This window comes from Dromiciops gliroides, chromosome 3 (genome assembly GCF_019393635.1).
Source record: "Dromiciops gliroides isolate mDroGli1 chromosome 3, mDroGli1.pri, whole genome shotgun sequence".
Lineage (NCBI taxonomy): Eukaryota > Metazoa > Chordata > Mammalia > Microbiotheria > Microbiotheriidae > Dromiciops > Dromiciops gliroides.
Window position 1 is genome coordinate 649,061,696 of NC_057863.1, and position 27,347 is coordinate 649,089,042.

Here is a 27,347-nt window from a genome sequence, read left to right on the forward strand (position 1 = left end):
TTGATTCTAAATAACTAATGGGTTAAGGAATGTTTTGTCATTTATTCTCTTATCCAGAGTAAGTGACCTCACTTCCATGAGCAAATCTTAGCCCATTCTGCAATCAGATGGTAATCATTATCATCAATGACAATACATAGAGCACTTGACATTCAAAGATTAAGGACTTGGATTGGAAGAAAAACTAGAGGCAGGAAGAACAATAAGGAGGCTATTGAAAAAAAAAATCATATGGATATTGATAAGGGTTTGAATTTGACCAGGGTAGTAGTTGGGGGGACATAAAGGTGAGTTCACAGGATTAAAGCTGCGGTATTACAGATAGATCATCTAGCTCACAAGGAATCATTTTATAGATTGGGAAATTGATGTCCAGAGAAGAGAAGGAACTTACCCAACATGCCAGAGCAAGCAAGTGACAGCACCAGGATGCTATACTAGGTCTATAGATTCAAAACCCAGAGCTCTTTCTGTTTCATTGCACTGCCTTTCAGGGATATATATGCATATGTATATGTATATGTATATAAAAATATATATATATGTATATGTATATGTGTGTGTGTATGTATATATATGAGAGACACTAATCTGAAGGTTTTCAAAGAAAAAGTGACATAATCAGGATGGTATATAAGGAAGATTATATGGGGACAGTGGTATGAAAGCTGAATTAGAGAGATGAAAAAACAGGAAAGGAACACTGATTTGAATACTATTGCCAAAATTTGGAAGAGCACTTCCTTTTCTACTCCTTCGCTCACATACTGACTGCACTTAACACTTGTGTGACCCTGGGGAAATATTCCTCTGCCACAATTTCTGCATTGGTGTAGAGAGAGGGCTGGAGTAGATGGTCTCAGTAGTCCTTTCCACCTCAATAACTATGATTCTCAATCACTGAGAGGAGGGCATAGATGTGAGAGATACTCCCCAAGTAGAATCAAAGCAAATAAGCATAATATGAGTGAAAATGTCATAGTAATTGGTTAGATGTGAGGTTCAAAGGGGAAGGAAGGTCAGAGAGGCTTTCCTTTCTTTTTTTTTTTTTTTTGATGAGGCAATTGGGGTTAAGTGACTTGCCCAGGGTCACACAGCTAGTAAGTGTCAAGGGTCTGAGGCCAGATTTGAACTCAGGTCCTTCTGAATCCAGGGCCAGTGCTCTATCCACTGCACCACCTAGCTGCCCTCAGAGAAGCTTTCCAATTTGAACCTAGGTGACTGAAAGGTTGATTCTGCCATCTACTTCAATAGAGAAGAGCAGTGAGCACAATGTGGGGAGGAAATCATGAGTTCAGAAATTGAGTTTGTAGACTATGATGTGCTTGCCCAGTATTCCGGTATCCCCAATTGTTTTTCAGATGCCCCACAAGGTGACCTTGCTGAAGGGATATCCAAATTCTGAGGAACAAAGGGCAGGTCTGCTTCGCTGATCAACAAGAATTTCTTAAGTATTAAGGAGTGTCAGGCTCTGTGAACAAGTACTAGGTACTTCATGTTTTAGACCACTCAAAAACACTCAAGGTACTTTTTCTCTTCTCTGTCCACAACAGATATGTCTCCAGGAAAATGTAATTACTCCTCCCTCTCTGGAGAGGCCATTGCTGGCATTGTGATTGGAGTCCTAGTTGGAGAGGTTCTTATTGGAGTCCTCATCTATTTGTTGTTCTTCAGAGAAACTGGAAGGTAAAATATGTTTCCTGTGGTTGTCCTCCTAGTCTGTCTCCCTGACCAGGAGAGAGATAGCAGCATGGTCTTCTGTATCCTCTACCCTCTTCTGGACCTGATCTACCCCCCTGTCCCAAACTCCTACTTTTCAGTACTAATTCCCTTGGGTGGCCTCCTTCTCTGAGCTTTCATTGTCCTCCATCCCTCACACTTGATTGCCTCTTAGAAATGGGTATTCCCTTCCCCACTGGGGAGGTGATTAGACCCAACCATTTTTCCCAGACACACAACCAAAGGAACTCAGGTCCAAGAAGGTACAAAGGGAAAGAATGTATGGGGCAGCAAGGAGAAAACAGCTAGGTTGCTGCTCACAAAAGAAACCAAGTGAAAGAAAAGGCCACTGAGGCAGATCCAGATTGCATGGACAAGCTGAATAAGAGGCTAATGGTACCTATAGGTGAAGAGATTAACAGTGAGGAGGTTGTCTTTAGGGGTAAGACATGAAGCCTAAGGGTATCCAAAGACAAGCCTTGACTCTGCTCCAATGGTCCCTTCCAGATTGGGGAAATCCTTCACTGGGCTTGGGAATGGCAATCTCAAATATCTGTTCTTTCTTAAGGGCCAGCAAAAATGACCTTTCAGAGAAGAACCATTTAGCACCTAAACATGGTAAGTAAAAGTACCAACCAATGAAACCAGTACCTAATGATGGCCTTGGGAGATGGAGCTCCAATTAGTCTTCTGACACCTAGGAGGTGTCCTTCTAATAAGGGTCAACTCCTTTGGCTTTTTTTTTGATAGGAAGACCAAGAAACATCATATAATTCAGCTCTAAAAATAGTCCTCCATTTGATTCATTTTAAACAGTATTTATTAACACATTTATTAAATGCATTATAAAATGCCTCACTAATCACTGTCAAAGCCGCTAATATTTAGAGGACTATAAGGTAAGTTACTATTTGTGCAAAGCCTGGGGATGGAGACTCGCAACACTTTCCGCTTCCTCTCCTACTCCTTTGCTCACATATTGACTCTGCAGTTAACACATGTGTGACCTAGGGAAATATTCCTCTGCCATGATTCCCGCATTGGTGTAGAGAGAGGACTGGAGTAGCTGGTTTCAGTAGTCCTTTCCACCTCAATATCTATGATTCTCAATCACTGCTCAAATGCAAGATGGATTTTAACCACAAGATCAGAGACATGGTGCATGTTTTTTATTTTCACCGTGGACTGCCATGGCCAAAGAGCTCATCCCCAAATGGCCAATCTACTGGGGATGAGACACTATACTTATTGATAGAAGCCCTTTGGGACCTCCCCTACAATGTATGAACAAAGTCAGTCCCAGAAGGCCAATGGCATCTGCAAGGAACATGACTGCTCATGACAGAAAGAAATGCCAAGAATAGGTTCTCATGACAGTGACCCTTAGAGCCCAATAGTGAGCTCTAACCATGGAGTATTTCACAAAAGAAAAAAAATGGACTTCCAGGGTCAGGAGCTGGGTGGCACCCCTTAACCACAGGGATCCTCAACACAGGCATCTCAGAACAATTTTATTTTAAGCTTGTACCCACTCCTTTCAGGCAAGATCTATTTTGGGGAGAATGCACCCCAACTTTTTTCTTGAGAGTATGTTTTGTACCAATTGTTCACAGTATTCCTTCTCAGTAAATGCCTTTGCTACAATAATTTTCTGTCTGACACCTAATGGGGAGCACAGTGGTGAGAGCTCATGAGAACCATGTTAGAAGCCCTTCAGCTTTACCCCCACAAGAGAGGAGTCATCAGTTGCCTTCTGGGAAGTCAAATCGTGAGTGGGAGGGGAAGTTGGGTTTGGTGCTACAGTATCAGAAGGGTTTCCAAAAGGGGTCAGGGACATAAAGAAAAGAGCCATAAGTACATAAATATTTATAGCAGGAGTTTGTTTTTTTGTTGTGGTTGTTGTTGTTTTTGTTTTGTTTTGTTTTTGTAGCAAAAAACTGGAAACCCACTAGGTTTTCAGCCAAGGGGAAATGGATTAACAAACTGTGATGTATGAATATCTTGACATTTTTTTGCATGTCATAAGAAATTTGAATTTGAATATCTCCCACTTCTTGGCCAGAGAGGCAATAGGCACAGCCCTTGGAAAAATGGACTTTTTTATCCATGTTTTTTTATCCATTTTTTACATGGATAAAATGTTTCCCAGGGAGATCAGGGGATACACAGGGATCCAGGCTTAACCTCATGGAACAGAGGGAAGAGGAGAGAGAGGAGGTTATCATAAATTTATCCTTAATGATAACTGTAACACATGGCCACAAAGCTCCTATACCAAAGACCCTGTCCTTCCAGGGCAACCCATTGAAGCCTTCTAGATAGATGGAGCAAGGAGTTATTTCCTTTCCCACACATAGATTTCAAGAGTTCCTCAGCTGAGTCTGGGCTGTGACTCAGGAAGAGAAAGGTAGAGCACTGCATTTGGGGCCAGAAGACCTACATTTGAATGCCAGCTTTTCTGATTACTCCCTGAGTGACCCTGAGCAGGTCACCACTGTCTCTGATCCTCTTTCTTCCACTGTCAAATGAGGTTGTAGGACCAGAATATCCCTGTTATGGCTGTTGCTCAGCTGTGTGCAAATCTTCATGACCCCATGGATGGTAGCACACCAGGTCTTTCTATCTTCCACTATCTCCCAAAGTCTTCCATGACATACTATCCATCCATGTCATCTTCTACCATCCTCTTTTCCTATTACCTTCCATCTTTCCAACATCAGAGTCTTTTCTAATGCGTTCTGTCATCTCATTGTGTAGCCAAAATACTTAAGCTTTACCTTCAGTATTTGACCTTCCAGTGAAGAGCCGGAATTGATTTCTTTATGTGTTGACTGATTTGATCTCTTTGCTGTCCAAGGGACACTCAAAAGTCCTCTCCAGCACCACAATTCAAAAGCATCCATTCTGCTGTGCTCAACTTTGTTTAGAGTCCAACTCTCACAGCCGTGCATTGCTACTCCAAAAAACTCACCATAGCCCCAGGGTTTTATTCTACCACTTAGGCTTGGTGCTATTATATGGTCCTTCCCCATGGAAACCAAACCAATTTTGTGTTTCATCTCCCTCCTCCCAAGGGGTCAGTAATCTAATCTGGGAAGGTAATCTATGTTAATGATTACTATAATAATATATTTACAGGCTGTGTGACCCTGGGAAAGTCACTTAACCTAATTTGCCTCAGCTTCCTTATCTGTAAAATGAGTTGGAGAAGAAAATGGAAAACCACTCCAGTATCTCTGCCAAGAAAATCCCAAAGGGGGTCATGAAAATTTGGACAAAATTGAAACAACTAAATGACAGCATGATTACTATAATAATATAATATGATAATATCTGATAATAAAATTTTAAAATGAAAAAAAACTCACCATAGCTTTGTCTATCACAGGTGAGTCATCAAGTCTGCTGGGGCCCAGGGGTGAAGGGGGAAGCTTGGGGGATTCTGGCCCATATAGAAACAACTGACCAAGGATGAGGAGGAAGGAGACCAGTCCCAGGGACAGTTGTCCCATAGACAGTCTCTGTAGACCTGGCCAGGAGAGTCTTCCCTGAGCCTGGGGCAGAGGAGAAAGTAGGAACTCATGGCTATTAGTCCACAACCCTGCAACTCACACCATAGCTGAGCAATCTCTGCAGATCCAAAGGGATTTTTGCAGTCAGAAGAGACCTGCCTTTGGATCCCAGCCCTAATGTTTACTAGCTTTGTGACCATGGACAGCTCACTTACCTCATCTCCCTCCTGGGGCTCTTTGGGACCAAAACTGTCAGTCTTTAAGTCACTTCCACATAAACTGTCTTAGGAAAATTCTGAAGTTCACTGGGCAGAATAAGGTCCTGGACACTGAAATCCTTTCTCCAGCTGAACTACAGAGCATTCAAACTATACTGCAGAGAGCACAACTCTTATGTGCAGGCCACATTGTTTGAATAACAAATGTATGGTTGCATAAAAGCTGATTTTACCAAGCAATCGCTCAAGGCAAGCAGTTACATGATGGTCAGAAGAAGTGATACAGGGACACTCTCAAGGTCTCTCTGAAGAACCTTGGAATTGATTGCATGACTTGGGAGCCACTGGCACAAGATTTCCCAGCATGGCATGCCCTCATCAAAAAAAAAAATGCTATTCTCTAGGAGCAAAACATAACTAAAGTAGCTGGGATGCACAAATTTAGAGAATCCACCCCAAATGTTCCCAAGAACTATTTATGCCTGACCTCTGGTAGAGCATTCTGAGCTCAAATTGGTCTGATCAGTCACAGTCTGACACACTGTAATTTTTTTTTTTTAGTTTTCAACATTTGTTTATATAAGATTTCCAATCTCACATTTTTCTCCCTCCCTCCCCCCCCTCCCCTAGACAGCAAGTAATCTGATATAGGCTATATATATATATAAACATTAAACATATTTCTGCATTAGTCCTGTTATATGAGAAGAATCAGAGCAATAAGGAAAAACCTCAAAATAGAAAAACAACAGCACCAAAACCAAAAGAAATAGTATGGTCCAATCAGCATCCATCTTCCACAGTTCTCTTTTTTTTCTGGATTTGGAGAGCCTTTTCCCTCATGAGTCCTTTGGAACTTTCTTGTACTGTTGCATTGGTGAGAAGAACCTAGTCTATCACAGTTGATCAATACATAATGTTGATGAAACTGTGTATAATGTTCTTCTGGTTCTGCTCATCTCACTCATCAACAATTCATGCAAGTCCTTCCAGGTTTCTCTGAACTCCTCCTGCTCATTGTTTCTTACAGCACAATAGAATTCCATTACATTCATATACCACAAGTTGTTCAGCCATTCCCTAATTGATGGGCAGCCCTTCGATTTCCAATTCCTTGCCACCACAAAAAGGGCAACTATAAATATTTTTGTACATGTGGGGCCTTTTCCCTTTTTTATGATCTCTTTGGGGAAAAGACCCAAAAGTGGTATTGCTGGGTCAGAGGGTATGCAAAGCTTTATAGCCCTTTGGGCATAATTCCAGATTACTCTCCAAAATGGTTGGATCAGTTCACAGCTCCACCAACAATGCATTAGTGTTCCAATTTTCCCACAGCTTCTCCAACATTTATTATTTTCCTTTTTTGTCATATTAGCCAATCTTATAGGTGTCAGGTGGTACCACAGAGTTGTTTTAATTTGCATCTATCTAATCAATAGTGATTTAGAGCATTTTTTTCATATGGAAATAGATCGCTTTGATTTCTTCATCAGAAAACTGCTTGTTCATATCTTTTGACCATTTCTCAATTGGGAAATGACTTGGATTCTTAAAAATTTGATTTAGTTCCCTATATATTTTAGAAGTGAGACCTTTATCAGAAGTACTGGCCATAAAAATTGTTTCCCAGATTTCTGCATCCCTTCTAATTTTGGATACATTGCTTCTGTTTGTACAAAACCTTTTTAATTTAATGTAACTAAAATCATCCATTTTGCATTTCATAATATTCTCTATCTCTTGTTTGGTCATAAACTGTTCTCCTTTTCAAAGATCTGAAAGGTAGACTATTCCTTCGTCTCCTAATTTGCCTGTGGTATCACCTCTTTTGTCTAAATCATGTACCCATTTTGACCTCATTTTACTATAAGGTGTAAGATGTTGGTCCTATGCCTAATTTCTGCCATATCATCTTCCAGTTTTCCCAGCAGTTTTTGTCAAATACTGAATTCCTATCCCAGAAGCTGGAGTCTTTGAATTTATCAAACAGTACATTACTAGTGCCATTTACTACTGTGACACACTGTAATTTGACTCGAATGCAGTGAAGTCATTTTGGTCCTCTTCAAGAATGAAGGATAAGATCCCATGAAGCAGTTCACAGGGTGAGAAAGGCCCTCCCTGGATTTGGAGCCAGAAGATCAGGTCCAGATGTTGCCTCTGCTATTTACTACTTAATATTCAGGTCACTTGACTTATCTGTACCTCAGTTTTCTGATCTGCAAATTAAAGGCATTTGACTTTGCAATCTCTAAGGTCCTATACAGCTCTAAGAACTTTCTGCATCAGTCATGCTATGCTACTTTATTGATTCATTTCTACCTTCAATGCCTTGCCTATATCATTGGTAGATCCTTTCTGAATCAAGTTCATGGAAGGAACATAAATTGTGTTACAGGCCAAACTCAGATCTTCTTCAGAGACTAGAGCAGAGATATAAAAGAGTACCTATATACATCACCTTCAAAAAACACACAGAGCAGGGCAGCTAGGTGGTGCAGTGGATAGAGCACTGGCCATGGAGTCAGGAGGACCTGAGTTCAAATCCGGCCTCAGACACTTAACACTTACTAGCTGTGTGACCCTGGGCAAGTCACTCAACCCCAGTTGCCTCACAAACAACAACAACAAAACAAAACCAAAAAACCAAACCAAAAAACCAAACCAAAAAACCAAACCAAAAACACTGAGCAAGTCCAGGACAGGAAGCATCCCTGCAAGCCAGTGACAAAAACCACTTCAGCAACCCTGTGGAAGATCCTGAGCCACAGTGAGGTGGAGCAGACAAATCCCAACACCAGCTACCATCACCACCACCACTTCCAAGGAGCCTCAGCATAAGCAGGAGAAAGGGTAGAATCTATTTGCCATATGCTTCAACATAGCCCCAGCAAATAAGCAAGTTGCTTTGGCCAGATCTCCATGTGCTTCAGCATATCCCCAGGGAAATGAAAAAGCACCCCATCTGCCTCAGCAGATGCCAAACACCAGCAGCAGAGCTGCCAGAGCCCTACAGCCTCCAACAGCACCAACCACCCCCACCCCCACCTATCAGTACAGCACCAGAGATGATGGTTCCCCATGGGCCTCAGGCAATATCAGTGCTGTAGAAGGTAAATTGCCAGGGCCTGCAGCCCCTGGTTCAAGAAGCCTGAGACAGTGCTCATCAGTGTCTGTCCTACAGTAAGTGCTGAATAAAGGCTGCTTGACTGAATGTCATCTCACTGACTTATTCCAAGGGGAGTTGTAGATAAGCAGGGAGAGCAGTCCAGGTAGAGGGGACAGCCTGTGCAAAGGTGGGAGATGGAGTGTCATGTATATAGAACAATCAGTCATCTAGTTGGACTGGGAATGATTGTAAAAGGCTTCAGTGTCAAATGAAGGTTGTGTGACCTTGGGCAAGTCACTTAACTCTCATTGCCCTGCAATAAATAAATAAATAAATGACGTCAGAGAAAGGATATAAGAGCCCTACCCAAGTTGATCAGAGCAAAATAATCTCCATCTAGGTGTGGTTATGCAGGACAAATCTCATCAGTAAGGTCCTCCAGCTATCTAGTGTTAAGGGCTAAAATTCTAGCTAGTCTGTCTAAAATATCTAATGAGTGGTCACCAATAAATTATAAGCTTTAGCAAGAGTTAGACTTTTAAGCATTTATTAAGGAGAATAAGAATTTGGTAAAGAGAGAGAAAGGCCTAGATTCCTATCTATTAAAGGGAGAGCACATTTCTAGCTCCCTTCTCTACCAGAGTCCAGAGGAAAGAGCAGTGAGACCAAGCACCAGTCTCTTCCTTCCTCCTCTCACTAGCTGTGTCACTTCCTGATGCCAAAGAAAAGACTCCTGGTCTTGCCCTCAAAGACCTTCGCTTCATGGGCGGAACTCTTCTACAGTAAGTCTCCAGCAGGTGGCATTATTCCAATCGTTACACTAGACAAAAGGATCTGTCTTTACCCAAGACACCTTTGTAAGCTTGCGTCTGGTTTTACCCAGATAAATCTTACTTTCAAGGAAAATTTGCCTTTGTAGTGGAGAGGGAATAAGAACTAAGAAAAAAAGGGGAAAACATTGGGTCCCCCAAGATATGGGTTATTAATAATTATTTCTCACAATCCCAAAGGCAATAGGGAACTTCTTTTTTTTTTTGCAGGGCAATGAGGGTTAAGTGACTTGCCCAGGGTCACACAGTAAGTGTCTAGTGTCTGAGGGAACCTCTTTAGCAGAGGAATGATATATCATCTTGGAGGGAGGGAGGGAAATTTGGAACTCAAAATCTTATGAAAACAAATGTTGAACACTGTCTTTACATGTAACTGGAAATAATAAAATACTTTTATGATAGAAAAAAAATGAAGGAGAAACAACAACAACAAAAAGAAAGAAATTCAACATTCAAAAATCAAATAAGAGGGGCAGCTAGGTGGCGCAGTGGATAAAGCACCGGCCCTGGATTCAGGAGTACCTGAGTTCAAATCTGACTTCAGACACTTGACCCTTACTAGCTGTGTGACCCTGGCCAAGTCACTTAACTCCAATTGCCTTACCAAAAAATAAAATAAAATAAGAACAAAAATTGTCTGGGGAAAAAGTCTTTTTAAAAGGAGCTTTTGAGATAATAAGATGATAAATATCTATTATATAATCAATGTGTTTACCCTCTAGTATACTAATGCCATTTAGAAAGTGCTGTGTGATTACATATTGAAATGTAGGCATAGCAAAATATCTGTTACTTTGTGCAAAGAAAATGTCTTATCTTTAAAAAGCTACACAGATATATAAAGATAATACTAATACCTTTAAATCCTCGGAAATTCAAGGTGAAAGAAGTACGTACAATCTTCCCTTAATAGTTTTAGATATTCATCAAAATGGAATTACATCAATGTCTGGATGAACATATCAACATTTTGCTATTTTCTTTGTCATTTTCATTCTAGCCTCGAAGTAGAGCTTCAGCTGCTAAGGAAAAGCAGTTTGTTTTTTTCACCCTCAATCATTCAACTTTTCTGTCTACATGGATAAAATGTCAAGTAACTGATTAAACCTTAACCTCAAAAAAAAAAAAACATTTATTTAGAACGTACCACATGCCAAGCACTGTCCCATAATTCCTGGATGGATTTAACCTTTTCCTATTTGAAAGACCTGGTGGGAGAACCTCACTGTCTATGGTGGTGATTGCCTCATCAACTGTCCACTACCCCAAGGTCTGGGCTCCAGCCATGAATCAACCCAGACTGCCCTTCACCATGTGCCATAGCATTTTATGCACAAACCAAGCCTTCCTTGGCTTAACCCTTTTACCACTGGAACTCCTACCATGGGATTCCCAACCTGACCTCTCTTTTTTCCTGCTTTCTAGTTCTGAAACCACAACCAAATCCACACTGTCTCGTATCCTGACTCTATTTATCATGCTTGTAACACTCTAAAGAATCATGTCCCTACCAGGCCACCATCCCCCATATGTGATATCTCCCTCTATTAGAATCTAAGCTTATTGCGGACAAGGACCACTTTTATACATATTTGTATCCCTGTGACTTGGAAAATTTCAGGTCATATAGTAAACACTAAATAATTTTCCATTCATCCATTCCTTCTCTTATTCATGAGATAAACACAAAAGAATAAAACAGTCCTGGAAGTCAAGTATTTAATACTTTCTTATTTGGAGAAAACTCTAAATAGATAATCAAAGAAAACATATACAAAAAGTTGTGCAAAGGAGAACACTAGTAATAGGACAGATCAGGCTCTTGTAAGGAAGAATCAGGGACTTGAGATGAACTTGGCAGGTGAAAGGGAGGTGGAGATGAGGAGGGAGCCCCTTCCAGGCATGGGACACAGCCTGGGCAAAGGCATAGAGATGGGAGATGGAATGTGACATACTAGGAAAAAGAAAGAGACTAATTAGGAGGAACTACTTATTACATGAAGGCCAATAAGTTGTAAAAAACCTGTAAACACCAACTGAGTCACTGGGTGATACCCTTCCAAGGAGCAGGGGATAGTGAGTAGAGAGTTGGACTGGAAGTCAGAAGGAGCTGATTTCAAGTTTGGCCTTAGGAACCTGGGCAAGTGTTTCAATGCCCCAGAAGAACTCTAAGACTATCAGGTTCCAGCTGACATAGAGAATGGGAGTTACCCAAGCCCTTGAAATCCATGAATGGATCCAAATAAACAGGAAGTGCTTGTAGGTTCTCTTGCAGGCAATAGGGAACTACTGAGGCTCCTTGATTCAGGAGGTGATGTGGCCAAACTTATGCTTTAGGAATAGATTTGCCATCTGTGTAGAGAAGGGAAACCCTGGAGCTTAGTACACCAGTGAAGAGGCTATTCTAGTAGTCAAGGGCCAAGCTGATAATGGCTTGATGTAGAGAACTAGAAAACAGGAAAGAAGAGAGGTCAGTCCCATGGTAGGACTTCCAGTGGTGAAAGGGTTAAGACAAAGAGGGCTTGGTCTATGCACAAAGTGTCATGGCACATGGTAAGGGGCTGACTAGGCTGATTCATGGCTAGAGCCCAGGTGTCTGAGGGTATAGATGGAGATGGTGGTGAGATAGCAGTTGGCATCACATGATTAGGAAGATTTCCTGACATCAAGCTTCAGTTTTGTTATTCAGTCATTTCAGTTGTGTCCAACTCTTCATGTCTCTACTTAGTGTTTTCTTGGAAAAAGTATTGGAGTGGTTTGCTATGTCCTTCTCCAGCTCATTTTACAGATGAGGAAATTGAGTTAAATAAGGTTCAGAAACTTGTCAAGGGTTCTACATCTAGTAAGTGTCCAAAATCAGATTTGAACTCACAGAAGCTAAGTCCTTTCTGACTCCAGTTCTAGAACTATATGCACTATGGCACCATTTAGCTGCCCCAATTCAGTTTACCCCACTACAAATTCTATTCCTTCCTCCCAATTGTTCCCTCTGAGGACAAAGAGGCTAAAACTAATCCTTCTTCCATGTGATCTCCCTCCAAAGACAGTTATCAGGTACCCAGCTACCATCGCATCCCCTACAAAAAGTCTTCTCTTCCTCAGGTGTCCCTCAACTGGGTCTCTCCACAATGCCAGAGAATGCCCAGTAATCTTTTTGCCCTCCTGTAGACACTCTCCAGTTCATCAGTGAGCTCTAGTGACCATTTAACCCTTCAGGAACATCAAAGGGCCTGAAGTATATCCACATCAAATACCGTTCTCATCCAGGGCTGTGTCATTTCCTGGAGGCAGAGAAACATAGGTTTCTTTGGTGTTTCCTGGGCCTGAATCCCATGGGGGAATTGATTCCTTCTCCTTCTCCCCACCTCTCTCCCTACAAATAAATGAGGAGGACACAGGAGTTCCTCCTCCCCATCTTGCCCAGAGAGTCAGCCAATAAGTATTTATTCAGTGCCTAATGTGTGCCAGAAACTGTGCTAAGAACTGAGGATCCAACTAAAAGCAAAAGATAGTTTCTAGCCTCAAGGGGCTTACACTCTAAAGGGTGGGAAAGCTTGCAAACAGGTATTGACAAACCAGATATAGACCAGATAATTGGATACAATGAAGAGAGAGGGAAGGGATCTGAATGAGGATGGATTGGGAGAGTCTTCTTGGGGAAGGAGGATTTTAACTGGAACCTAAAGGAAGGCAGGAGAGTCAGAAGATGGAAATGAGGAGGGAGAGCATTGGAAATCCAGGGAAGAGACAGAGAAGATGCTCAGTATAGACACTTTCAGGATGTCTCTTATCCAGGGTTCTGAGGTTCTGAGCTGCTTTGATTTCATGATGGGCTGTGCAGACACTGGGTTTTGTTAAAGGGTTAAAATTCTAGCTAAACTGTCTAAAATATCTAGTGAGTGGTCGCCAATAAATTATAAGCTTTAGCAAGAGTTAGACTTTTAAGCATTTATTAAGAAGAATAAGAATTTGATAAAGAGAGAAGAAAGGCCTAGATTCCTATCTATTAAAGGGAGAGCACATTTCTAGCTCCCTTCTCCACCAGCATCCCCAGGAAAGAGAGTGAGACCGAGCGCCAGTCTCTTCCTTCCTCCTCCCACTAGCTGCGTCACTTCCTGACGCCAAAGAAAAGACTCCTGGTCTTGCCCTCAAAGACCTTCGCTTCATGGGTGGAACTCTTCTACAGTAAGTCTCCAGCAGGTGGCGTCATTCCAATCGTTACAGTTTCAAGGTCTTTAGTTCTAGGAGCCTGGGGTTCTAGATTCTATCTTTCAATGGGCCCCCTCTTATCTCCTCCACTTATCTCTGACTCTGCCTCATGCTGAGAAAAGAGAATCTGTAGGAGAATGTAAGCTCAGTGAGTTCCAGGAATGTGTCATTTTGATCACACTTCCTGGCTCTGATGCTTCACATGGGCATGGCTGTGACCCAAAGCTGTGCCAAAGGCCATGCCATTGGAATGGCAGCCCTGGAAGGTTCCCCTATTCTGGTAGGGCTTCTTGGAAAGTCCCCTCAACAGGCTATGTCTGATTTCTGGCGAAAGGCACAACTAAGTACAGGTAGGCTCATCACCAATCGTTTGGCCTTTGGGGTGATGAGTTCTTTAGACATGGCAAGCCAGGATGAAATACAAAACAGCACACAGTGACTATAAGTCATCTTGTGCTTAAAAACCACCTTGCATCTAACCAGTGATCAAAGGACCATGGAGTTCAGGGTAAAAAAAGCCTTCTGAGGCAAGCTGATCTGGTCCCCTCTCTTTACAGAAAGGGAAACTGAAGCATGAGGCTATTTCCCCAAGGTCATTCAAATCTTAAGTGCAGAGTCAAAATGTGAGCAGAATAGTGGGATAGGGAGTGGAGAGGGTTGAGAGTCACCATCCCCAGGCCAGTCACAAATAGTCACTTAATTCTGAATCCTCTAAATCTGAGGGTATGTGACAGTGCCTATGAGTGTACAGACTCATAATGGAGTGGAGGACTTCAGGAGGCACTGAATTGGATCAGTCTTGGGAAGTTTCTTAATAAAGAAAATATAAGGGGCAACCAGGTGGCACAGTGGATAAAGCACAGGCCCTGAATTCAGGAGAACATGAGTTGAAATCCAGTCTCAGACACGTGATACTAACTAGCTGTGTGACCCTGGGCAAGTCACTTAACCCACATTGCCCCACCAAAAAAAAAAAAAAGAAAGAAAGAAAAGAAAAGAGAATTAGCCCTCACCAGAAAAATAGCTCATGTCTTCTCCTTGAAGAGACAAAAAGGGAGTCTATGGTTGGAGCCATATGCTCAAAGACCCCCACGAAATGCAGCTTTCTTGGAGTGCTGCCTTTGCTGTGCGTGGGTACCGGGTGGTTCTTCTCTGGAAGGTAGCATTCTTTTGATCTGAAGAAAGAAAAGGCACATGGGAATGACCCTCCCAGGCAGAGTAACAAAGCTTTTGGAGCATGAAGGTATAATTACAGGAAAGCCAGGACATCTTTGTAAGCCCTCGAGCTTCTTGTCTTCTCCCAGGACTCTAGGCTTCTTGACCCCCTCTAAGGTTTTTCGCCTGAAGAAAGATCATCTCTGTGTCCCCATCCTCAGATCCTTCACCTGCAAGTTTCCTCCCATTCATGCTGTCTCTCTCCCTGCCCTGTCCCAAAGGCCTTTCCTCTCATCTGGATTCTCTTTCTATAACCCACTAAGAGGCTGATAGCTCTTACTCCATCTCTCTTTGAGAGATGGTTTCCCAACCAGCATTCCCTGTCCTCCTTGCTGCCTCTCCATTCTTTCCATCTCTTCCTAGACTTCGCTTTTGTTTGGAGGCTGTGAAAAGTCCATGTTGGTCCCTCTCCCCCAAATTAGTGAAGTGAGAATCATTCCCCACGTCTGGTCTTCAAACCCAGCCTCTATCAACTGAGTCATAGGTAAGATGTCCTCTATCAGATCCCACTATAGGACAGGCAGCACTAGTCTGCATCATTTCCTGTTCACTCTCTCCAGCCCTGTTAGAACCTCCCAGAATCCACAATGAAATTCTTGAGAAAAGCACAGTGCACTCTGTTAGGAGAGGGGATGCTAATCACTCTGGGTTCCACAACTCTGGGTTCCACAATGTGCCCGTTGCCTCTGCCCAGTATTCTCTGTGTACATTCTGGAGTCTAAACAGTCTCTCATCTCTAGGAGGTAAATATGGAAGAAGTTCAGGTGGAAGTAGAAATCAATAGTTGGTAATATTGCGTGACCCATGTTCCCCTTGGGGACAAAACTACTTCTCCATAGACAGTGGGAAGGATCTGTGCAGGGGAGCGCTCCCTGGGAGACACAGGAAACCACAGTGGTGGGGAGGAAAGAGAACAGGTGACAGAAGTAATAGTCATAGGTCAAGTCCCTGCCCTGTGGGGCCCATGTGATCCTGCCAGATAGAAGAACTCTGGCCTTGAAGAGAAGGAGGAGACAGAGCAGACACAGCTCTGGACTGCAGAAAGGGACAGCCTTAGTCTGTTCCCCAGCAATGACACCTCCAGGGGCTGCTGTTGGGCTCTGGACAAGGAAGACACAGCTCAGGAAGGAAAGGCAGAGATTTCTGGCAAGGACAGAAGTGCTAACACACAGTGGGCAGCACAGACTGATGGAGAGAACCTCGGAACCTCCCCACAGTGGGGGCAGCCCCTGGAAGAGGCTTCTGATCACAGGTGAGACACCAGCTCTGCTCCAGGGGAGGAGAGGGAGCTGGGGGATTCTAGACCAGACAAAGACAAGGGAATCAAGACAAGGACCATGAGGAAGGAGACCAGTCCCAGGGGGTCTGTCCCAGACACAGTCTCTTCAGACCTGGGCAGGGGTGTCTTTCTTGAGCAGGGGCAGAAGAGAAATAGCAGATCAGGGCTATCAGTCCCCATCCCTGAGACTCAGGGAAACATCCAGCCCTGGACCTGAGGAACTCTGAGGAGACTAAGGGAGTCTTTACAGTCAGAGGAGAACTGAGTGTGGATCCCAGCTCTGATGGTTACTAGCTGTGGAACCCTGGACAGCTCACTTACCCCTCTTAGCTTCCTCCCAAGGCTGTTTGGGAGCCAAATTCTGTCAGTCTTTTTTTTTTTTTTTTTTTTGCAGGGCAATGGGGGTTAAGTGACTTGCCCAGGGTCACACAGCTAGTAAGTGTCAAGTGTCTGAGGTTGGATTTGAACTCAAGTACTCCTGAATCCAGGGCCGGTGCTTTATCCACTGCACCACCTACCCGCCCCTCTGTCAGTCTTAAAATGTACCCAGGGTTTAGTGGGAAATGCTCTCCCTGGGTTTCGGGCCAGAAGATCTGGGTTCAAATTCTGCCTCTGCCATTTCCTATTTAATACTGGTCACATGTGTTACCTTATTTGGGCCTCAATTTCCTAAATTTGATTTCAGGATCTCAAAAGTTCTCTACAGGTCTAAGATCTGATTTCTATCCTCCCATAACACTTGATTGATTCATTTCTCCCTTCAATGACTTGTGTTCTACACTGGCGGGTTCTTTCTGAATTGAGTCCATGAAGGGAGCTTAAAATGTTCCAAACCGAACTCTCAGATCCTCTGCAGAGACTGGGCCTGACAGACTGATATGCAGGCCCATGAATCCCCCTCTAACACACCCCACTGAGCCCCCAACAGACCCTGGGGCAGGCTTAGCAGCCCCTACCTTTACCTTGGGGTCAGCTCAGTGATCTGGGGCTCTCAGGAGGTCAGGGGGACCCTGCTGACCTCTGCCTCCTTCCTCTCCTCTCAGCCTCCATCCTCACCTCCTGGATCCAGTCAACATCTGCTCAAGCTGCTCCCATCAGAGTTGTGCCAAGTCCTTCCTATGGGACAGTGGGCAGCAGCATCACCTTGGGCATCCAGGGCTTCTCAGAGAGGGCTCTCAGCTATTCTTGGTACAGAAAATCAGTAGCTTCTTCCAACCTCATTGCTGCCTACAGTGTCTCTTCTGGAGTGCAGACACCAGCAGATATCCGGGAGAGGGTGCTCTTCAATGGCTCCCTGGTCATCCCAAATCTCACCCCCAATGACATTGACCTCTACCTTGTACAAATTGTTGATACCAGAGGTGCGATAGCTGCAATAGCCAAGGGACAATTAGTCGTGTATGGTAAGTGCTGCCTTTCCTTTGGAAGATGCCTCACTCCAAGACCCTCCCTCTGTCAGCCCTGAGAGTCCCCCTAAGCTCCTTACCTGGGGGGGCAGGGAGAATGCAGGACCAGACAATTGTCAGCCAAAGGAGGTATCTAAGGAGATTAGCCCCAAGAACCATCTGAAGGGCTGGGTTAGGCAAGGCTAAGGTGCATTAACAAGAGCAACTCTGCCTCACATGTGACCAGGGATCCTGGGCAATCCTAGCTTTGTCCCTAAGGCCTACATCCCAATAAGAGGGTGGGCTGGACTCAGAGCCCATCAGAGGCTCCTAATTAACTCTAGGAAGTCTGAGGCAGGAGGGACAAAGAAGGGTGTTGGAAGAGGGGTGTGAGCTGGACATTGACTCATTTTCTATTATATTGTCCAAGCCCCAAGTCTAGATAGAGCCCTTTAGAGAGGCTATGAGCCCAGGAGACTTTGGGAGATAAAGGTGGCTGGGATGGGGTAGTCAGTATTTGAAAAGTAACTTCCTTTTGCCTCTCAGCCTTCCCAGCCACACTGTGAAACTAGGAGGGGTCCCTGAGGGCTCAGAATGGCACCTGACCCCCTCCAGTGGTGCCCAAAGCAGGCAGCCTGTTCTTGAAGTTGACCTGTCCCAAGATACTTAAAAGTCCATGAGGCAGGGGGTGCCTTGTTCAGAGAGGGAACAGTCACTGACCCTCCCTTGCCAGCTGGGCCCAGCAGAGCTCAAGTCCAGACTACCCATTCCATGAGAGCCAGAAGTCTGCTGGTTTTATGCTTGGGACCATCTGCATGTCTGTTCATCCTAAGACTCCCAGTGCCAGGAGAGGGACCCCAGAGGGAGGACACACAGGTTGCTTCCATTTTCTAGAGGAAATGTCAAGAGAGAGGGAGGGGCTCAGGCTTCTGTAAAGCAACAGACTGAGACAGAGGGGACCAGTTCCTTGCTGAGGTCTCAATGGAATGAGAAGTCAAATTCCATGTGGGAAGCAAAGAGGTCATTTGGGGCTCCAAACAGGGACAATTTTCCCACCAAGGAGAGCTTTCTCTTTGGGGAATGAATAACAGATGGTGCTGTTTATATAGGGCCTGAAGGTGTGCAAGTGCTCTATGTATCATATTTCACTTGATTCTCGCTAGGACTCCATGATATAGGTGCTACGTTTTTGTAAATGAAGAAAATGAGATTGAGTGATTTGGCTAGAGTCAAAGAGCTAGCCAGTAGCTGGGGCAGGATTCAATTTCAGTTCTTTCTGACCCCCATGTCCAACATTCCATCCCTTGCATGCCCTATATGCCTCCTGCCCTTGAGGGTCACCTCAGGAGATAGCTCTGGGAGTCTTCAAGCACAGACTAGATGACCATTGGCCAAGGATGTTTGAGTAGGGATCCCTCATCAGGCCTGGGTTGGACAAAATGACTTCTGAGACCCAGAAGCAAAGAACCCCAGAAGCCTCTGGGGGATTTCTAGATCTGAGGTTGTGTGGCCTGTGGCAGAGCGATGACAGCCCAGGATACCTGGGGCTCTATTCTATGGTGGGCATTCTGGAAATTGTCCTAGGCTTCTGTTTGCTGCACAGTGTATTCAATGCCTACAGGATAGGAGGCAGGAACCAGCATTTGGGGAAGGCCCTACTCATCCTTCCCACCCATCTTTCTGTTACTCAGCTCCTGGTAAGAGGATATTGTGTGAGGAAGGACCTAGGAATCATCAATCTATTGAGCTACAAGCATTTATTAGGCACCTACTACATGCAAAGGCTCTGGGCTGAGAACTGGGCATAAAAGGCAAGAAAGAAATGAACTGGTACACTCCAGGAGTATATTTTCTATTGGAAAAAACTACATGTATGTGGAATACAAGATGAGGGGTCACTCCTAGACTGTTGATTTCCTGGCTAGAGACAATTCCTGGAGGAGGCAACTCCTCTACCAGTGCAAGGTGGCACCTTGTCTGCAAATCCTGATGTTAAAGAGTTCTTTTGGGCATTGTGAGGGAAGCAGCATACCCAATATTAAATGCTTGCTCTGTGTCTGAGGCAGAACTAGCACCCAGGTCTTGTTGGCTCCTAGGTGGGCCCTCTAGTCAAACACAAGAACATTAAGTAGGGAGGGAACTAGCAGATGATGATGTCAGAAAAGGTTTCCTGGAGAAGGTGCTGTTTAAGGGGCATCTTGAAAGAAGGAAGTGTCTCTATGAAATGTAAGGCAGGAGAAGGACATCCCAGACTGGGGAGACATGGCTCCCCTACTTAGCATAGGACCCTGTAGTAGTTTGGACCTGGGAAGAGAGTTCAGCCCACTGGACTCTCCTAAGAACCTAGGAGGAAAGAGGCCCCACTGATAGGAACTGAGACAAGGAAGTTGGGATGGCATGAGTAAAGAGGAGAGTTCTAGGCTTGGGATCAGGAAGTCAGACTTTATACCACAGCTTTACTATCTGGCCTCAGCCAAGGCATCTTATCTCACTGACACTCCATTCCCTCATCTGTTAAATGGGAATATGAATCTCAATATCATCAGTTTCTTTGCTGTCCTGGAAAAAGTCACTTCAAATGTGATAGAAATTGGATGATCCATTAGCTCCTGCTCTATTCAGGTGAATAAAAGTATTTGGCAGCAAGGTGGCCCAGTGCTGGTTCTAGGGTAAAGGTTTCTAAGATAACTTGGGGAGGGGGCTGACAGCTGTAGCAGGGAACATGAGGAAAGGTGTCTTGAAGGAGGTGGAAACTGAGCTGACCCTGGCAGGAAAAGGATTTCGACAGGAATTCTGCAGCATAAATGTATGGAGGAAGATGATAGTAGATCAATAAGGAAGAATACTTAGACTAATAAATTCTCTATCAGGTACGGGTTGATTTAAATAATTGTGTGATGGAAATTGAGCATGCTGGAACACTGAGAGGCTAAAGAGGAGTAGGGTAAGATGCAGGCAGCAGGAGGCTGTGCTGGCCTGACCCATCCAGGGGAGAGGGGGAGAGAACACCTGGGAGGAATGTGCTTCTCCCCAACTTACTGCAGTGATGTCCTGAGACCAGAAGGGCTCATGTTGCAACAGTGCTTCCTGGGTTTTGGTTCTGGGCTGCTGTGTTGTTTCTCACAAGGACCCTGTGGTCTCTGGGCTGGTGAGATTCTCTCACTTCTGCTGCTGATGGTTTGAAGGGCTCCAGACCCATGAGGAGTTTGCTCCTTGCACTGGACTCCTCCCTTCTTTTTTGTCCAGTCTTTCTGATCCCTTCCTATAGCCTGGGAATATTCTTGGCCACACACACTGTTCTGGATCAAGAGGACATGGATTGTGCATGAGGAGTGAGCTCCCCAGGGAATCTCAGAGCAGCATCTGCTATTTCTCCTCTCCTCTAATATTGAGCTTCTCTTGGGCTGGTCAGAGCTGCTGCTTTGGCCAATGAGAGCACCTAGAGATGGGAGGAGCCTCAGAGACTGTCTATTTCAGCCCTGAGTGACTGGAGATGCTGATTGCATTTTCTTCCTTGAATGTCTCTGGGTCCTTAAGGCAGCTGCAAGTGAAAGAACAGTTGATTCAGGCACAGAAAGACCCGAGACCAAGTTGTACCTCTGGCCCTGACTACTTCTGTACCAATGGACTAGTCAATTAAAGTCTGAGCCCTGAGCACCTTTCTAAGAGGAGAAAGAGGGTTGACCTTGGAATCAGGGTTCCTGAGTCTAAATCTACCTCAGTTACTTGTTGTCTGTTTGATCAACAAGTCACAATACTGGGCTTCTGCTGTTTCCTCTACCAATGAGGACATTGCCCTGGATCTGGCATTATTAGATTTCAGGGGGTCCAGAAACCTGGATGGGAAAATTCTTTCTTTCTTTTCATTAACTTTTGGCTTTCTTCTTACTCCTTCCTTTTTCATTTTGTAAATTTAAAAACAAGATTCTGAGATGCATTCATAAGCTTCCCCAGCTCTAAAGCTGTAACCTTTATGAAGCGTGATGCAAAGCTTGGAGGTGGCAGAGCATGGGCTATGTTCTGGAGGCAGACAGTCACCAGAAGCATCATCTTCAGTTCTAGGTGTCACACTTTGGAATAGAGCTCTCTATAGTGTGACAGGAAAGGAGAACAGGGTTGGGGGGGCGGGACTAGAAGCCATACTATTTAGAGACTAGTTGAGAGATTTGGCAAAGAAATTTATGGGGGACATAATCACTCCCTGCAAGCTATAGCAGGAGACACCCCATGAGGCCTGTGTGTCCATCTAGGACAGCTAGGTGGCGCAGTGGCTAAAGCATCGGCCCTGGATTCAGGAGGACCTGAGTTCAAATCCGGTCTCAGACACTTGACACTAGCTGTGTGATTCTGGGCAAGTCACTCAACCCTCATTGCCCTGCAAAAAGAAAAAAAAAGTAAAGGAATGGTCTTTGCCAAGTGAGCAGAGGCCCCTCACCCCAAGCTAGGCCACAGGGCGATGGATTTTTCAAGCTCAGAGGTTCATAGTGTCTATTGTCTAAAGGTAGAGGGGCAGAGGACTATGGGGTGGAGGGAAGACCACCTACAAATCACAGCTATTTGAGACATTAAAGTATCAACCCAGAGGAATGTGGTGACTCACAGTCATGGCTGGAGGGATTGGTCAGAGGGTGAAGGGCACAGAGAGGAATCTCCAGGAGTCTAAAGGGCCCTTGTGTGAAAGCAAATCAGCATTGCTTTATATGGCCCCAAAAGGGAGACCTAGGATGAGAGGGAGAAGTCCCAGGGAGGCCAAGGTCCCACAGCATAAAGGAGATCTCACCAGCAGAGCTGTCCAGCAGGGGAAAAAAGGCCTGATAACTGATATGGTCAAAGATAAGCAGAGGGCAGATGACCATTGATCAGGCAAGCTGGGATCCTGGGACAGATGCTTCCTCTCACCTCTGGTTCTCTGCTGCTGAGACAGTGGCAGAATGTTGGCCTCCTATGGGAATCCTCACAGCCAAGGCTACTGAGTCCTTATCAGACACTACAGAATCTCTCCTGGGGCAGAGGGGATCTGCTGACCTCTTTGTGTACTCAGCTGGTCAATGGAGGAATTAAAGCTGGAGTAGGGGGAGGAGGAGGGGAACAAGCATTTTTGAGTGGCTACTGTGTGCCAGGAACCACAGTAAGGTCTTTCCAAATACCATATCATTGGATCAGGGGCAGTGCATAAGGTGAAATTCTGTAGGGACTTTGTGGAAGCACAAGCTTCTCCCACCCCACTAGGTCTCCCCATTAGATGCCCTATCTATAGACCTCTCCCAGGGCACTTAACAAATGCTTATTCCCTCCTCCCATTCCCAACTTGGTAACAAATTTGTGCAAGTCCTGGGACCTGTCTCCAAGAGGGATACTCTAGAACACAGCACTCCATCCTCTGTGCTTTGTTCTCACCTTCCTTATTAGTTCAACCATTGAACCAGGAGACATCTCCCTCCCCATGGTGTCAGGGTCCATTCCTATATGTCTGTAATAAATTTGTTTTGGCCTGGGATTTTGGTACATTTTTTTTTCATGAAGAGGTGTCCTGAAGAAGACATAAGCTTGTCCCTCACACAAATCTTTCCTCTTTTTTCTCTACAGAGAATCTTGCCAAACCTAACATTTCTGTCAAAGGCACCAACATCAGAGAGAATGATTCTTTGGTCCTGACATGTAGCACTAAAAATGAGGGGCTAAGCATTCTGTGGTTCTTCAATAACAAGCCCCTGTCACTCAATGAGAGGATGAATAGATCTGAGAATAACCAGACCCTCACCATCAGGAGTGTGAAAAGGAAGGATACTGGGTCCTATCAGTGTGAAGTCTGGAATCACATAATTACCAAAAGAAGTGACCCCCTCAAAGTAACCGTGAACTGTGAGTGATACTTTGTCTCCTACCTCTCCAATCCTTTCCCCAACAATGACTAACATCTCACCGTTTTAATCTTTGCACAGATGGACCTGACCACATCAAGATTCTTCCAAACTCTGAGAGTGAGGAGATTAAGGTCAAATTCAATGACTCACTGACCTTAGAGTGTCAGGCTCTATCTTATCCCCCTGCCAAGTATGAATGGCATATCAATGACAATATGGAGTTTAAACCCTCAGGAAACACTTACAAAATCACCAGTGCATCTTGGGAACATTCAGGAAAGTATACATGTTTGGCAAGGAACAGCATGACCAACTTATCCATCTCTAAGGATATCACAATCAAGGTGGTTGGTAAGTCATCTCTCCCTTCCTGCAGAGAAATTTCTTGGGTTGGCCAAGATTGAGAAATCAGGAGGAAGTGCTCAAGCCCATTAAAGAGGCCAGTTTTTAATGGTGAATTGGGAGAGAACATGTAAGGAAAGAATCTTGCTCTTGAGAATGTGGTCAGTCTTGTAGTGAATGTCAGTCCATTTAATGCTATTTTGTTCTTGGTTGAAATGGAGACCAATTTTCCATCCTCCAATAATAATATTAGAAACTGTCATGAATAATACCAGTACCTTCATTATTCAACATGCATTTAGGTTTAGACCTTGTGTAGAGCACTGTGCCAAGCATTGAGAGAAAAACAAGGTTTAACCAAGACTTCATTCCTATATTCAGGTACCTTACAATCTAGTAGGAGGATCAAAACCCAACACAGGAAATTGATACCCTATATTATATGTCATTCATGCTTAGACTATGGCTACAAAATAAAACATTGTGGAAGACATGGAAGGTGAGGGAATCATTCCAGTTGGTGAATCAGCAGAAATAAGGAATGGGTTCATAGAAGAACTGGCACTTGAATTGCATTTTAAAGAATTGGGGCAGGGGGAGAGTTTAACAGGTCAAAGGAGGGATAGGATAATATTCTATTTCTTTCTTTTTTTGTGGGGCAATGAGGGTTAAGTGACCTGCTCAGGGTCACACAGCTAGTAAGTGTCAAGGGTCTGGGTCTGGATTTGAACTCAGGTCCTTTTGAATCCAGGGTTGGTGCATTATCCACTGTGCCACCTAGCTGGTCCTAGAATATTCTATTTCTTTGGAGAAATAGCTCAAGTAAAGGTTCAGATATAGAAAATTACAATGTGTGTCTGGGTGTTAAGTGTAGATCAGTGCAGCCTGGGCAGACAATGCATGTCGAGGAGATGTATTGGAAAGGGCTGCCTCAATGCTCCTAAGGGTATTGAGTACCAGGCTAAGAACACCAAAGGTTACTCTGTAGCTAAAAGGGATTCACTGAAGTTTTATTAGAAGGGAAGAATGATAATCACACCCCTAGCTAGTTGGTATGCCACTCATCATCATTGAATAGACCAGCAAAATGGAACTTAACATTCAAGGTTCAGAATTTTGTTTTTGATGTGTCCATTGTCATATTTCTAGTTGTTTTGTGACTTGTTCAAACAATTTGGATGTATAAAAATTTGGGGAATCTAAAGTTCCTCTTTAGCCCCTCACTTCCAGGCAAAATCTGGCTCAGCTCCAATCTAAGGACATGAGAATAAAGAAAATAAAGTTGTGAGTCAGCAGGAATTGTTCTCCAAATGCTTTTGGAAAATGCTTTGTCATTCAGAGATTACTAAGTAGGAGGAAGAGGAAAAAGAAGCTCTTTGGCCCAGCTCTCCATAACAACTACTCCAACAAAGGTCTGGAAAGAACAAAAGATCAAGAGGAGAACCTAGTGAGTGATTTTTACTGCCCAGGTCAGCATAGTTACAAAGACCAAAGTCTGGGCTCATGTACTTGTAACGATTGGAATGACGCCACCTGCTGGAGACTTACTGTAGAAGAGTTCTGCCCATGAAGCGAAGGTCCTTGAGGGCAAGACCAGGCCCAGGAGGTGAAGGCCAGAGGGAAAGATCCTTTCATTTATTTGTTTTGTTTTGTTTTGTTTTTAGTGAGGCAATTGGGGTTAAGTGACTTGCCCAGGATCACACAGCTAGTAAGTGTTAAGTGTCTGAGGCCAGATTTGAACTCGGACCTGAGTTCAAATCCGGCCTCAGACACTTAACACTTAACTAGCTGTGTGACCCTGGGCAAGTCACTTAACCCCAATTGCCTCAATAAAAAAAAAAAAATTTAAGTGGAGGGAATCGTTGGGCTACAATAGGGGGTGTCCCCAAAGGCTTAGTGCAATTTGAAACTGAACCAAGGGGCAGCTAGGTGGCGCAGTGGATAGAGCACTGGCCCTGGAGTCAGGAGTACCTGAGTTCAAATCTGGCCTCAGACACTTAACACTTACTAGCTGTGTGACCCTGGGCAAGTCACTTAACCCCAATTGCCTCACTAAAAACAAAACAAAACAAAACAAATAAATGAAAGGATCTTTCCCTCTGGCCTTCACCTCCTGGGCCTGGTCTTGCCCTCAAAGACCTTCGCTTCATGGGCAGAACTCTTCTACAGTAAGTCTCCAGCAGGTGGCGTCATTCCAATCGTTACATACTAATCAGGAAGGTGACAAGAAGACTAGAGACTGAATGAGGGTGCTAGTCGGTGCACTTGGGAAAGAAATGGTCAGAGAACCAGCAGAGATGAGCTTGGAACTGCAGGGAACAGGAAGAGGAGCCAACTGGCAGCCCTGCAGTGTGGAAACAGAGCTATGTCACAGAATCAGTGCTAACTGAGGAGGTGACCTGTTTCTAAAGGCCGGAGTACCTATTGCCTCAGGCCATATAGTGGACAAGGAGCTGAAGTTTCATTCTCTATCTGGGTCTGAGACCTACAGATGAGTAACCAGGGCAGAGAGCTCAGAACAAGAGGAAGCCTCTAGTTTTGTAACTATGGGGGCTTGCAGTTAGCTGAGAGGGGCTGGGGCCAGCAGTAGTCTACCAAAACTCCAATTAGGGACAAGTCTGCAGTGGTATTGCTAAGACCAAAATCTAAGGCAAGAGCTTCAAAAACCCAAACAAGGCAGGCAGCAATCAGAATTCCCCCTCCATAAGGCTTCTTTGGACACACTGAAAGTTAGCAGATCACTGTCTTGAGTCAATCCTGATATACATAAAGAATACAACCCTGAATACCCAAAGAATACAGTAGCAATATGCCAGTGGATACAAAGCAAGACCAAAGTAAGCCCAGATATTACTCGCAGAATTGTATAGAGTCTGGTTCTAGTAGGAAGTACCAGTTCAGGAAGCAAGGCTAGAAGATTGAATAAACCAAAAAATCACTCCTTTGAAAAAGCTATTGTGAAAACAGGAATGCCCAAGATACAAACCTGGGGAGGGGAGGGAAATGAATCCAAAATATCTACAAGCAAAATTTAAAGTGAAATATTTAATTTAAACTCAATGTAAACTAGCTTTCATGGGAGAAATGAAGCAATAGTTCTTTAAGAGTTTAAAAGTAGGGGGCAGCTAGTTGGTGCAGTCGATAAAGTGCCTGCCCTGAATTCAGGAGGACCTGAGTTCAAATCTGACCTCAGACACTTGACACCTACTAGCCGTGTGACCCTTGACAAGTCACTTAACCCTTGTTGCCCTGCAAAAAAAAGAGCTTAAAATTATTTTATAAATAGCATTTATATAGAACCTTAAAGTTTACAAAGCACTTTACAAATATTATCTCATTTTATCCTCACAACCACCCAGGGATGTCAGTGCTATTATTAATTCCATTTTACAAATGACATAACTGAAGCAAATGGGGATTAAGGGGGTGGTCCAGTGTCACACAGCTGCTAAGTGACTAAGGCTAGATTTGGATTGAGGCCTTTCTGAGTCCAAGTCTAGCACCCTATCCTGTCTACTTTCCCAACTGTGGAGGAAAGACATAGAAGGATAATGAACATCTAAGTACAAGAGGTTCAAAAATTACCCATGTAGGAGGCAGCTAGGTGGCACAGTGGATAGAGCACCGGCCCTGGAGTCAGGAGTACCTGAGTTCAAATCCGGCCT

The 27,347-nt window shown here is 44.2% G+C and overlaps 1 protein-coding gene across 1 annotated transcript in view; it reads left to right on the plus strand.

The window, feature by feature from the left end:
- LOC122748249 (carcinoembryonic antigen-related cell adhesion molecule 2-like) overlaps window positions 1–27,347 on the plus strand; it is a 90,491-nt gene that overhangs the window by 59,492 nt on the left and 3,652 nt on the right. The window contains exons 10-12 of the mRNA XM_043993918.1: window positions 10,607–10,622; window positions 23,063–23,338; window positions 23,419–23,691. Coding sequence (XP_043849853.1) covers window positions 10,607–10,622; window positions 23,063–23,338; window positions 23,419–23,691 — 565 coding nt within the window. The remainder of the gene's footprint in view (window positions 1–10,606; window positions 10,623–23,062; window positions 23,339–23,418; window positions 23,692–27,347) is intronic.